At 43.2% G+C, this 15000-nt stretch overlaps 1 protein-coding gene across 1 annotated transcript in view; it reads right to left on the minus strand.

The window, feature by feature from the left end:
• Nucleotides 1-11580: 11580 nt before the first annotated feature.
• Nucleotides 11581-15000, minus strand: part of crabp2a (cellular retinoic acid binding protein 2, a) — an 11900-nt gene continuing 8480 nt past the window's right edge. The window contains exons 3-4 of the mRNA XM_029736590.1: nucleotides 13253-13369; nucleotides 11581-12217 (exon numbers count right to left, since the gene is read on the minus strand). Of these exons, the coding sequence (XP_029592450.1) occupies nucleotides 12167-12217; nucleotides 13253-13369 (168 nt within the window). The 3' untranslated portion in view covers nucleotides 11581-12166. The remainder of the gene's footprint in view (nucleotides 12218-13252; nucleotides 13370-15000) is intronic.

The following is a 15000-nucleotide window of genomic DNA, read 5'->3' on the forward strand; positions in this document are numbered from 1 at the left end:
TTTCTCCCTCTCTATGTTACTCTGTCTGTCTTGCTGTTTGTCTCTTTCTCCCTCTCTATGTTACTCTGTCTGTCTTGCTGTTTGTCTCTTTCTCCCTCTCTATGTTACTCTGTCTGTCTTGCTGTTTGTCTCCTTCTCCCTCTCTATGTTACTCTGTCTATCTTGCTGTTTGTCTCTTTCTCCCTCTCTATGTTACTCTGTCTATCTTGCTGTTTGTCTCTTTCTCCCTCTCTATGTTACTCTGTCTATCTTGCTGTTTGTCTCTTTCTCCTGCCTCCTCTCTACTCATTTTACATGACATTAGTAATTTAGCAGACGCTCTTATCCTGAGCAACTTAAGCCAGGATTCAATGTTCGCGAAGATCACATTCACGGTAAACACTGCATACTGTATATCGGCTCAATCGACATATGTTAAATAAAGGTTACATAAAAAATAAAAAATACAATTTGGAAATTACCTTTAAAAGACGCAATACCTATCACCCGCGATCAGATTGAATCTGGGCCTTACAGTCTTGTGCTCCTGAGTTGATCTGCATCATGTCATGCTGTTTTGTTCAGTATCTGTGCTGTGGAGTGAACCTGTTGAACTTCAACAACATGAATAAATACAACGTTTTGTTTTTTGTTTTTTACTCAGACGGGGTCTCAATTTACTGTTGAAAGTTACAATAGTAGAATACACAAGTTGCAAGTTAGAAATTTGGATGTGCATCAGCAGTTTTTCTCTTGTTTTGTCAATCACTGACAGTCACTCAATTAGCCATGTCAGCTAAACATTTTTAGATTGATAAGTTAGTCTAGTCCACATGTCAAACTCATTCCACACAGGGCCTAGTGTCTGCAGGTTTTCGCTACACCCTTGATTGATGAATTAAGGCACTAATTAGTAAGGAACTACCCTGGTTGTCTAGGTCTTAATTGAAAGGAAAAACCAAAATCCTGCAGACACTCGGCCCTCCAGGGAATGAGTTCGACACCCCCTGGACCGGACCCAGAGGCACTGACCTCCAGGGGGCCCCCATTGATTTTGTTAGTCACTCTCACTCAGATATCATTAAGATGGCATAAGTCAGGGCAAAATGTGTAGAATTGCAGAAAAACAGCTGTCATGCCTTGACCATAGAGAGCCCTTGTTTCTTTATGGTGTAGTAGGTCAGGGCGACTGGGGGGTATTCTAGTTTATTATTTCTATGTGGGGTTCTAGTTTATTATTTCTGTGTTGGTGATTTGTATGATTCCCAATTAGATGCAGCTGGGAATCGTTGTCTCTATTTGGGGATTATATTTAGGTAGCATTTTTCCCACCTGTGTTTGTGGGATATTGTTTTGCACCACTTAGTCACGTTTCTTTATTTGTTTTGTTCAAAGTTTCACTATAATAAATAATGTGGAACTCAACATCCGCTGCGCCTTGGTCCGTCTCTACACACGATCATGACAATAGCTTTAAAGCTGCAAACATTTATCTCCACATCATGGCAAAATGGGTAGAATTGCAGGAAATAAACTGTATTAAAACAATTTTTTTTCTCCTAGCCGTCAAGAGGGGGGCCACTAAAAATGTTTGCCCACTTGGTGGTGGGCATCGCTTAGGGAACCCAAATCTCGCTTATGGCCCCCAAAAGGCTAGAGCCGGCCAGGGGTTTAATGTGCATGTGCGTGTTATCTGTAAAGTCCGTTAATCAAATGAAAACAGAATGAGTCATCATGGAGTTCTGCCGGTTGATCACCCAGTAAAGACTGATTTGATCTCTCTCTCTCTCGTGCGGTCTCTCTATCCTCATTCTCTCTGGTTCTCTATCTTCTCTCACATAGAGACAGTTCTGTCCATATTTGAGTTTAGTCTGTAATCCGATTTAGGTGAGTCCCATATCACAGGATCTATCTGTGTGCAAAGGCTTCATTCAGACCTAACAGTTATCTATGTGTCATACTGGAGGACCATAGTCCCTCTAGCAGCTACATTAAACACAGCTGCATCTTTCTCTTCCAGCAAAGAAGACTTGGGCTGAAACCAGGAAGAGTTTGTCCTCTTTTCACCCCTCCACTGGTCTCTCTGACTCAACCTCTCCATTTCTTCATTCCTCTACTATACTCCTGTCTGTTATCCCAAAACCTGCTCTGAGATTCAACACTTCAGTGTGTGTGCGCGTGTGTGAGTGCACACGTACCTGAGAAGATGGTGTGTTCCATTAAATGTGTGTTGCATGGAAAAGGGCATGAGAGAAAATATGTGTGTGTGTGTAAGTTGTGTGTAAATTGTGTGTTAACTATTCTTGACCAACGTTTTACGAGATTTCTGGGTGGTCTGGACGGGATTGGTGTTAGTGTGCCTGCAGGCAGTTTTATGTGTGTGTGTGTCCCAGCTAGCACATAACGTTCTGAGAACAATATGTTTGTTAGAGCTTGGTGAGAGCATGGTTGTCCAATTGTTATTTTGCATACAACCTTCCCACAAGGAACATTCTCAACACATTTAAGGAACTTGACAAAAATATACACTACCGTTCAAAAGTTTTGGGTCACTTAGAAATGTCCTTGTTTTTGAAAGAAAAGCAATTTTTTTGTCCATTAAAATAACAAATTGATCAGAAATACCAGTTTTATTGCTTCTTTTATCAGAACAACAGTTTTCAGCTGTTCTAACATAATTGCAAAAGGGGTTTCTAATGATCAATTAGCCTTTTAAAATGATAAACTTGGATTAGAGGGCGGCAGGTTGCCTAATGGTTAGAGCGTTGGACTAGTAACCGAAAGGTTGCAAGATTGAATCCCTGTGTCAGGTTGTGTGCTACTGGTAAGAAGTCAGGTGCAGGAGAGCGGAGAGTTGTGATCAGGCGCACACTTTAATTGGCAGAAGTAACAACAGACTGACGCAACTGCTTCAAAAACCTCCAGCCAAATGGCAAAAGTGCAAACAGTCACAATAACGCATAAGTTAAACAATTAAACACACTCGGGTACAACACGGTACCCGGGGAAAAATCAGCCTGGCTCGTAACACGAAACATGTAACAAAAACAATTCCACATAAAGACATGGAACAGAGGGAATATATATGTAGTGTGACTAGGGAATTGTGTGATTTCCCCGCACACCAAATGGAACAATGAACAGTGGAACTAGACCGTCATTGAAAATAAGAATTTGTTCTTAACTGACTTGCCTAGTTAAACAAAGGTAAAATAAAAATTAGCTAAAAAACGTGCCATTCGAACACAGGAGTGATGATTGCTGAAAATGGGCCTCTGTACGCCTATGTAGATATTCCATTAAAAATCAGCCGTTTCCAGCTACAATAGTCATTTACAATGTCTACACTTTATTTCTGATCAATTTGATATTATTTTAATGAGCAAAAAATGTGCTTTTCTTTCAAAAACAAGGACATTTCTAAGTGACCCCAAATTCATTTAACAGACTTTAAACATTCAAACATGGTTACGTTTAATTAAAACGTTAATAACGTTCTAGGAGCGTTCTCCAACTGGTTTGATGGGGTTGCAGTGGATAGCAGCCATCTTACAGGCTCCTGACTAAAACCTTTTTTTTTTACTTAATGTCTCCGCCATCATTTCCTGTGACCGAAACAGCGATCACTACTCGTTATTGTTATTCGTTACGAAGCATATGATAAATACAATTTATTTTGAATTTGATTTGATTTGACTTTGGGAATGTTCTCAAATAGTTTAGAGAATGTTAAGAAACAATGTTCTTCTGTGGGAATTTGAGCACTTCAGCATAACATTTTCAGTAGGTTTCCTTATAGTTCAATTTAAAGTCATGTTCTCAGAACATTAAGAAAACGTTCCATAAAAACCACAAGAAAACATTAGTAACATTAAAAGAATGTTCTAAGAATGTTATTTAAAAACATATACATTCCATTCGCCTGGTGGCGCAGGGGACTAATTCTATGGATAGAGGACAGATGATCATAGGTTTGAATCTCACTGACGCCATGCCACAATAGAAAATAAATGTGTTTACATGAATAATGCCTAAGAAATTAATTTCCATGTGTCCTATCAGTGCCTGGATGTCACGCCCTGACCATAGAGAGCCCTTTTATTTCTCTATTTTGGTTAGGTCAGGGTGTGATTTGGGTGGGCATTCTAGATTTTGTAGTTCTATGTTCCATTCTATGTTTTCTATTTCTTTGTTGTTTGCTGAGTATGGTTCCTAATCAGAGGCAACTGTCTATCGTTGTCTCTGATTGGGAATCATATTTAGGCAGCCCTTTTTCCCCTCCTTCAGTTGTTGGATCTTGTTTTTGTACTGCTCAGTTTAGCCTGCAGAACGTGACGGTTGTGTTCTGTTGTTTATTGTTTTGATTTAGTGTTCTGAGTTAAAATAAATGTATCATGAGCACTCACCACGCTGCACCTTGGTCTACTCCTTTTGACGATCGTCACACTGGAGTTCAATACAGTTAACCTAAGCTAGCAGTCTTATTGAAACATTCAGTGAAAGTTTTAAGGAAGCTATTTCAAAAACCTCCAAATAACCTTTACATTTCGTTCAAAACATTCACAACATTTAGAAAATGTTCTTAGAACGTTACTAACTTAACTTCAAATAACATACAATTTCTGTTCTCAGACCATTAATAAAACCTAAAAATTTACATTCAGGCAAAATTTTCACTTCCATTCTCAGAACATTTAAAAAAAATGCAGTTTTACTGGTCAGGAAACGTATGGCTTTGTTCCCAGAACCAATAGGAAACCAAAGACTTACGTTCCAAAACTTACAAGAGACCGAATGTGCTAGCTGGCGTGTATGTTGTGTGTGTTTTGTCAGGCTGTCACGAGCACTCTGTGTCTATGAAGACGTGGGCCTCTTACCCATCATGCCCTGTGGTACTGTCGCCTGTGGGACATTTTTGCATCGGTCCTCCCACAACTTTACTAGCTTCACCAGAATGCAGTTGACCCAGGTGTCAATAACCGCCCCAACCTGAACTCAAATCATCCATCTCACATCTGCTATATTACACATAGGCATGCATGGAGGCACGGACACACGCATGAACACACACACACACAAAAACACACACAGAGACACACACACCACCCTCTCACCAACCTGAACTCAAATCATCCATCTCACATCTGCTATATTACACATAGGCATGCATGGAGGCACGGACACATGCATGAACACACACACACAAAAACACACACAGAGACACACACACCACCCTCTCACCACCCTGAACACAAATCATCCATCTCACATCTGCTATATTACACATAGGCATGCATGGAGGCACGGACACACGCATGAACACACACACACAAAAACACACACAGAGACACACACACCACCCTCTCACCACCCTGAACTCAAATCATCCATCTCACATCTGCTATATTACACATAGGCATGCATGGAGGCACGGACACACGCATGAACACACACACACAAAAACACACACAGAGACACACACACCACTCTCTCACCACCCTGAACTCAAATCATCTATCTCACATCTGCTATATTACACATAGGCATGCATGGAGGCACGGACACACGCATGAACACACACACACAAAAACACACACAGAGACACACACACCACCCTCTCACCACCCTGAACACAAATCATCCATCTCACATCTGCTATATTACACATAGGCATGCATGGAGGCACGGACACACGCATGAACACACACACACAAAAACACACACAGAGACACACACACCACCCTCTCACCACCCTGAACTCAAATCATCCATCTCACATCTGCTATATTACACATAGGCATGCATGGAGGCACGGACACACGCATGAACACACACACACAAAAACACACACAGAGACACACACACCACTCTCTCACCACCCTGAACTCAAATCATCTATCTCACATCTGCTATATTACACATAGGCATGCATGGAGGCACGGACACACGCATGAACACACACACACAAAAACACACACAGAGACACACACACCACCCTCTCACCACCCTGAACTCAAATCATCCATCTCACATCTGCTAAATTACACATAGGCATGCATGGAGGCACGGACACACGCATGAACACACACACACACAAACACACACAGAGACACACACACCACCCTCTCACCACCCTGAACTCAAATCATCCATCTCACATCTGCTATATTACACATAGGCATGCATGGAGGCACGGACACACGCATGAACACACACACACACAAACACACACAGAGACACACACACCACCCTCTCACCACCCTGAACTCAAATCATCCATCTCACATCTGCTAAATTACACATAGGCATGCATGGAGGCACGGACACACGCATGAACACACACACACACACAAACACACACAGAGACACACACACCACCCTCTCACCACCCTGAACACAAATCATCCATCGCACTCTGCTTTGAGACAGGCATGGCCTCAGGACACCTAAACGAACCTGCATTCACACAAACCTCGTTAGAGCTTGTGCTACGTCTCGGTTCACATATGCCTTGATTACCAATGGTAACCAGGTTAGCTATGCTAGCAGGTATTGGAAGTCCATTTGTCTTTAGGAAGTCTCATTCATCATATCAGATTAGCATAACCAGTGCAGTCCATCACCAGGAAAGGTTGACAGCTTTGTGTTCAACATACTGTAACACGGGCTGGTGCATCAATTTAAACCAAGCCCAATACAGTAGTGCCAATCAACATGTACTGTATAGCCTCAGTGTTATCCATGGAATATGACAATGTTGTTAAAATCAGGATACAAATTTCAGATTTAGTATGTCCACATATAAACATTTATGGAAAGTATTTTTTCTATGCAATACACCCATGCTGTCTTTATGGTAAAATATATGGTTTGCAGGCACTCTGGATGGAGTGTACAGTAGGTGTGTATTGTATCATATGCATGTGAGTTGTTTTCACTTGCTTGCTTTAGTGCAGCATGGTGTGTGTGTGCTCACCTTGTGTGTGTGTGTACCGAGTGTGTGTTTTACGAGCTGCGCGTACAGTGTGAGTGTTTGATGGTACGTGTGAAGAGTTTGCAGAATGTGTGTGTTTGGTTCGGAATGTAAGTGCGTGTGTGTCTCTGACTCTTTGTGTGTTTTTACGGGGGTCCAGTGCAGGCCGTGTGTTTTTGAAGGGGCCTTTTACTGCCCCAGGGGCTAATAAACAGGCAGAGAAGGGCGGTTATCTACCTCTTTTACTGGCCAGGACGGGACTTTACTGAGGTCACACTGTAACTACACACAGCTGCAGGGGGAGAATGAGAGAGAGAGAGAGAGAAAGAGAGAGAGAGAGAGAGAGAGAGAGAGAGACGGGACAGAAGTGGAGAGTGGTGCAGTGAGATTGTTCCTAGGAGACTAAGGGAGGGGTTTCATATGGTATCAGTGAAAATATGGGAAATGCCAAATTAAATAGTCTGTAGAGGCATTAGTAAAAGCATAGATCAACCCAGTGGAAGCAGAGACCAAGCCAACACTGGATCATATCCCATAGTCCCTCTAGCACTCCACAGTCCACAGGTCTGGGTTTCTCCTACAGATAAAACCTGGGGAGTTGTAGCTTAGGGGTCAAACATGAGAGAAAGACCATTTTGAACATTTCTAAATTCCTTTCCTTGTGCACCTCTCTCTTCCATTTCCTCTACCTCTACCACCCTGCTCTGTGTGTGTGAGTTCTCTTCCATTTCCTCTACCTCTACCACCCTGCTCTGTGTGTGTGAGTTCTCTTCCATTTCCTCTACCTCTACCACCCTGCTCTGTGTGTGTGAGTTCTCTTCCATTTCCTCTACCTCTACCACCCTGCTCTGTGTGTGTGTGTTCTCTTCCATTTCCTCTACCTCTACCACCCTGCTCTGTGTGTGTGAGTTCTCTTCCATTTCCTCTACCTCTACCACCCTGCTCTGTGTGTGTGTGAGTTCTCTTCCATTTCCTCTACCTCTACCACCCTGCTCTGTGTGTGTGAGTTCTCTTCCATTTCCTCTACCTCTACCACCCTGCTCTGTGTGTGTGAGTTCTCTTCCATTTCCTCTACCTCTACCACCCTGCTCTGTGTGTGTGTGAGTTCTCTTCCATTTCCTCTACCTCTACCACCCTGCTCTGTGTGTGTGTGAGTTCTCTTCCATTTCCTCTACCTCTACCACCCTGCTCTGTGTGTGTGTGAGTTCTCTTCCATTTCCTCTACCTCTACCACCCTGCTCTGTGTGTGTGTGTTCTCTTCCATTTCCTCTACCTCTACCACCCTGCTCTGTGTGTGTGAGTTCTCTTCCATTTCCTCTACCTCTACCACCCTGCTCTGTGTGTGTGTGAGTTCTCTTCCATTTCCTCTACCTCTACCACCCTGCTCTGTGTGTGTGAGTTCTCTTCCATTTCCTCTACCTCTACCACCCTGCTCTGTGTGTGTGTGTTCTCTTCCATTTCCTCTACCTCTACCACCCTGCTCTGTGTGTGTGAGTTCTCTTCCATTTCCTCTACCTCTACCACCCTGCTCTGTGTGTGTGAGTTCTCTTCCATTTCCTCTACCTCTACCACCCTGCTCTGTGTGTGTGAGTTCTCTTCCATTTCCTCTACCTCTACCACCCTGCTCTGTGTGTGTGAGTTCTCTTCCATTTCCTCTACCTCTACCACCCTGCTCTGTGTGTGTGTGAGTGTCTCCAGTTCTCTTCCATTTCCAGGTTTTCCTTAAAGATTCTGCTCCTCGTTAAGCACATCTGCTGTCAATCAACTGTACCCTATAATCCCATTGGCATTTCCTGCCTGTCGGGACACGCCTCCTGACCCTTTTTTTCTGGTCATTGATTGGCCGGATTGGTTGGGCACCACCCTGGCCATCTCTGGGTTCCAACTGGCCAACTCACCTGTCCATCAAATAGAATCATGTTCAACTTCATTCCACTTATCATTATCATCTTTAACTGTTGCCTTAACGACAGATGTGTTTGTGTGATTTGAGAGATGAAGGACTAACATTGAAGTGAATGTGTGTGTGTGTGTGTGTGTGTGTGTGTGTGTGTGTGTGTGTGTGTGTGTGTGTGTGTGTGTGTGTGTGTGTGTGTGTGCTGGAACTGCTAACAGAAGTAGGGAAACTTCCAGAAATATGTTGAACCTAAATGTCCAGCACCAGAGTTTGACTCCTATTACCATGTGGAAATCCAATCAGGACAACACAGATAATAGGACTGATAAATCCTCTGGGATCAATATGTAAAGCTAGACTCTATAGTCATCTCTAGGAGAGCCAGGAAAACTCTGCTCAGATCTGTGAAACAGCTCTCACTGTGAAAAAGAGTGAATGTAGAAGGGGGAGAGAGAGAGAAGAGAGGATGAACTGAGAAGGGGGAGAGAGAGAGAGAAGAGAGGATGAATGGAGAAGGGGGAGAGAGAGAGAGAAGAGAGGATGAATGGAGAAGGGGGAGAGAGAGAGAGAAGAGAGGATGAATGGAGAAGGGGGAGAAAGAGAGAGAGAGAGAAGAGAGGATGAATGGAGAAGGGGGAGAGAGAGAGAGAAGAGAGGATGAATGGAGAAGGGGGAGAGAGAGAGAAGAGAGGATGAATGGAGAAGGGGGAGAGAGAGAGGATGAATGGAGAAGGGGGAGAGAGAGAAGAGAGGATGAATGGAGAAGTGAGAGAGAGAGAGAAGATGAATGGAGAAGGGGGAGAGAGAGAGGATGAATGGAGAAGGGGGAGAGAGAGAGAAGAGAGGATGAAGGGGGAGAGAGAGAGAGAGAAGAGAGGATGAATTGAGAAGGGGGAGAAAGAGAGAGAGAGAGAGAAGAGAGGATGAATGGAGAAGGGGGAGAGAGAGAGAGAGAGGATGAATTGAGAAGGGGGAGAGAGAGAAGAGAGGATGAATGGAGAAGTGAGAGAGAGAGAGAAGATGAATGGAGAAGGGGGAGAGAGAGAGAAGAGAGGATGAATGGAGAAGGGGGAGAGAGAGAAGAGAGGATGAATGGAGAAGGGGAGAGAGAGAAGAGAGGATGAATTGAGAAGGGGGAGAGAGAGAAGAGAGGATGAATTGAGAAGGGGGAGAGAGAGAAGAGAGAATGAATGGAGAAGGGGGAGAAAGAGAGAGAAGAGAGGATGAATGGAGAAGGGGGAGAGAGAGAGGATGAATTGAGAAGGGGGAGAGAGAGAAGAGAGGATGAATGGAGAAGGGGGAGAGAGAGAGAGAAGAGAGGATGAATGGAGAAGGGGGAGAGAGAGAGAGAAGAGAGGATGAATGGAGAAGGGGGGGAGAGAGAGAAGAGAGGATGAATGGAGAAGGGGGGGAGAGAGAGAGAAGAGGGGATGAATTGAGAAGGGGGAGAGAGAGAAGAGAGGATGAATGGAGAAGGGGGAGAGAGAGAGAAGAGAGGATGAATGGAGAAGGGGGAGAGAGAGAAGAGAGGATGAATGGAGAAAATGACCGAGAAGAGAGGCAGTGAGAAAGAAAGGAGTGGTAGAGATGATTGACAGAGAGAAAGATGGGAGGGATGGGGAGAAGGAAAAAGGGAGAGGGAGAGTCTCGAGGGGGCGGAGAGACAGACAAGTTATTCTTGTTGCAGACAGCTGAGACAGTCTACAATAAGATGTGTAGTAGTTAGGGCTGTGACGGTCATGTCATGTTGGATGATGGTAATTGGCCAGCCAAATGACCACCGTCTCCATAATAACCGTTCAAGTAGCAAATAATACAAAATATATTTGTATTTATTTTATTTTTTTTGACACATTGTTTCCTCCTCTGCTACTGACTGGATGTGCTAAGAATGATTCATTCTATTTCTATGTGTCTGTTGCTGCATTGTGGGGGCGTTGGCACCCCAAGACTTGTTTGCTACAACACCTTGCTTGTTTCAGCAAGGAGCAACAAAGTTTCATCACATTTTTAAGAGTCCATGTTACCGCGGAAACAGACTCAACCCCACAAATGCCTGGCCGTTCTATTTATTTTTTAAACGATTATGACAGTTGTTTAATTTTTATGACGGACTTCATCCATTACCGTCGGTTATACGGTTATACGGTAATTGTGCCAGCACTAGTATTAATGTGTGTGTGTGTATGTGTGTGTGTGTATTTAGAGTTACAGTTATACTAACAAACCATAAAGCGGTATTTACCAGTAAAATCTTAGTTCTTGAGTATTTACAGATGTAGGATATTCTTTTGATCACCCTGTCTGTTGCTGGAGAATGTTCCTGCATTGCAGGAAATCTGAAACTTGTTGTGTAGTTGAAGTTTAAAAGGGCTTCTGAAGTTTGTAATTTCCACTTTAAAATTTCAGACTTGATTTTTCCTTACGAAAAATGTACCAACCCCCTACAAAAATGGCCATTAGTTATAATCCAGATAATAATTCACATTTACTGTTTCTGCAGGATAATTTTCCTGCTGTACGAAACTGGCTCAAATTAAGATCCTACATCTGTACTGTTTGTGTTTGTGAGCAACTGTGTGTGTAAGTAAGTGTGTGAGCATGCGTTCATGTGCGTGTCAGGATGTGTGTGTGTGTGTGTGTGTGTGTGTGTGTGTGTGTGTGTGTGTGTGTGTGTGTGTGTGTGTGTGTGTGTGTGTGTGTGTGTGTGATACCAAAAACCCAAACCGTATGGAGTCAACATCGTGTTTTATTGTCTTCCCATAGAAAGCAGAATTTCCTATGATCAGATTTGATATAAAAGAGACAAAGTAAAAACCATAGCAACACGGTATCAGATCTAGTGTAATAAATATACAACTTTATCGACATAGAGATAAGAGGGAAGAGAGAAGGAGAGAGAGAACGGACACAAAGTAACTGACCTTATAACTGGAAGAACTCATAGATAGGTTTACATAACTATAAATATAGTCAGACACTGATACACACACTTAGACCTACTCCACTGACTAGCACGTACACACACACACACACACACACACACACACACACACACACACACACACACACAACAACCTTGCACGTACAAAGACTCTGAAAAATACACACTTTCAGGTTTACAACCTCACTGAGTAAGTGGACAGAACATAGGCAAGACTGACTTTAATAGATATAGGTCAACTAGACTGGGTTCAAACCCATGGTTTTGGAGTTAAACTAGATTCTACAAGCTGCTTTCACCCTGCCCATTCTGGCCGGGGGTTTGTGGAGTGAGTGAGTGAGTGAGATGGAAGGATGAAGAGTTGTCTTCTCTATCACTCTCGTACGTAGACTCTGGTGCACACCACATCGTCCGCACTCATGGTCTGGAATGAGAGGAATTTATAGATGTATTTAATATAGGTATTCATATCCAAGGAATGTATAAAGATGTGCAGTATTCAATAGAAGCATCCAACATTAACACCGTCTCAATCCATCCTGTTCAGTCCCTGTCTGTGGCTGTGTCTCTTCCAACAAGGTGTCCTGAATGACTCCTTATGGTTCTGTATTACAACGTTTTGGCCTTTTTTACCATGGAAACCATACGATTTTAGATCTAAGTTGACTAATTGAATTAGAAGCCAAACAACATCAGCATGAGAGATGAAATGATCAGAGACAGACCATATATTGTGCAATGCATCAGATGCATTTGTTCATGGTCCTTGACAAATGGGAAAACAAACTGATTCCAGGAAACGAGGGAGTTGTCTCTGGTTTGACGGGTTCACTTGTGTTCGCTCTAACGACGCGTCCTTTTACAGAGTGGCAGTTTTCATTTTGAGCTTCATGCCTCTCCACACAGTGGCACACATGATGATCATTAGCTCTACGTTCCAGTCAGGGGAGCAACTTTGGTTTTAGAAGTGGTCGGGACATAACTGTTTTGTATAATTATTTTTTTTACTAAATCAGTCAGATAAACACTTCAAACAGCTCAGAGGCCCCCGCATGGTCCTAAAGCACACCGTGGCCACGTTTTGGATCACATTCCAATGATAAAACTGAAATTGAAAGTTGCGCCCCTGGTTCCAGTAGGCCTAAACTGTTTCTCTTCCTCCTCTTCCCCTCCCTCCCTCCCTCCCTCCCTCCCTCGTTAACACTGATCTGAATGGAGTGGAGGGATGACTATCGTATTATGGAAAAACTTCCTGGCCCCACAGTGTGTAGGCTCCAGTAGATGGGTGTTACACATTGGTAGTAGATAAGGTGAGTCGTCCCTTCTTTGTGTGGATGGAAAATGACTGAGGTCCTCAAGCATACTGTGTTCAAAATGTATCAATGGACGGTTGTACAGTACAATACTTCTAACTGTGGTTGATTGACAGGACAGGTAGCCAGTAGTAAGAGAGTCTTACCAGAATGAGCTCGCCGTCATTGGTTATCTCTCGGGTCCAGGCGGTCTTAGGTCCCTCCCCTTTCTGCAGAGTCTGCTCACAGCTGATCTTACTGTCTGTCTCCCACTTTGGAAGACTCTGAGAGACAGACAGACAGACAGACAGACAGACAGACAGACAGACAGACAGACAGACAGACAGACAGACAGACAGACAGACAGACAATATAGTTAGATGAGCATCAGAGAGATGAAAGTCATGTTTTGGACAGATGGGCGTGTGGTGAATGGATGGATGATATAACAATAATTGGTGAGAGTGAGAGAAAAAGAGGGAGGTGACCTAGTGTGTATGCTATTGCATGGCCTCTGGGGGGCAGAGAGAAGGAGGAAAGGAGAGAAGGAGGAAAGGAGAGAGGGAATATCTAGGAGATGATAATGTGTGATGTGCTCATCGTTAGTAGAGAGAGGCTCTGGGTGTTTGTCTGTTTCCTCTGGAGACAGCCAAGCAGAGGCCGTCAGAGGGAGAGTTTGATAGGGACTTACACATGGCAAGAATGAAAGATGAAGGGAGGGAGGGAGGGAAGTGAAGAGTGGTGCAGTGAGATTGTTCCTAGGAGACTAAGGGAGGGGTTTCATATGGTATCAGTGAAAATATGGGAAATGCCAAATTAAATAGAGTCTGTAGAGGCATTAGTAAAAGCATAGATCAACCCAGTGGAAGCAGAGACCAAGCCAACACTGGATCATATCCCATAGTCCCTCTAGCACTCCACAGTCCACAGGTCTGGATTTCTCCTAACAGATAAAACCTGGGGAGTTGTAGCTTAGGGGTCAAACATGAGTTGAGGCTTCCATTAGGGACAATGGATAGGGTGTGGGACAGAGATTCATGTGAGTACAGAGGGGTGTGTGTGTGTGTGTGTGTGCGTGCGCATGCGTGTGTGTGTGATGTATACAGTGTCTTCAGCAAGTATTTATACCCCTTGCCTTATTCCACATTTTGTTGTGTTACAGTCTGAATTCAATGGATTAAATATGTTTTTTTTCTCACCCATCTACACAAAATACCCCATAATGACAAAATGAAAATATGTTTTTAGAGGTTTGTGCAAATGTATTGAACATTCACAGAAATATGTAATTTACATACTGTAAGTATTCACACTCCTGAGTCAATACATGTTGGAATCCCCTTTGACAGTGATTACAACTGTCAGTATTTCTGGGTAAGTCTCTAAGAGCCCACCTGTATTGTACAAATATACACATTATTCTTTAAAAAGATTCTTCAACCTTTGTCAAGTTGGTTGTTGATCATTGCTAGACAGCCATTTTTAAGTCTTGCCATAGATTTTCAAGCCGATTTAAGTAAAAAATGTAACTACGCTACTCAGGAGCATTCAATGTCGCCTTGTTGAGGAACTCCCGTGTATATTTGGCCTTGTGTTTTAGGTTATTGTCCTGCTGAAAGGGGAATTTGTCCCCCAGTGTCTGTTGAAAAAGCAGACTGAACCAGGTTTTCCTCTAGAATTTTGCCTGTACTTAGCTCTATTCTGTTTCTTTTTATCCTAAAATACTCCTAGTCCTTTCCGATGACAAGCATACCCATAACATGATGCAGCCACCACCATGCTTGAAAATAGGAAGAGTGGTACTCAGTGATGTGTTGGATTTGCCCCAAGCTTAGATCTTGGTATTCAGGACATAAAGTTAATTTCTTTGCCACATTTTTTGCAGTTTTACTTTAGTGCCTTATTGCAAACAGGA

Source organism: Salmo trutta, chromosome 37 (assembly GCF_901001165.1).
Source record: "Salmo trutta chromosome 37, fSalTru1.1, whole genome shotgun sequence".
Classification (NCBI taxonomy): Eukaryota; Metazoa; Chordata; class Actinopteri; order Salmoniformes; family Salmonidae; genus Salmo; species Salmo trutta.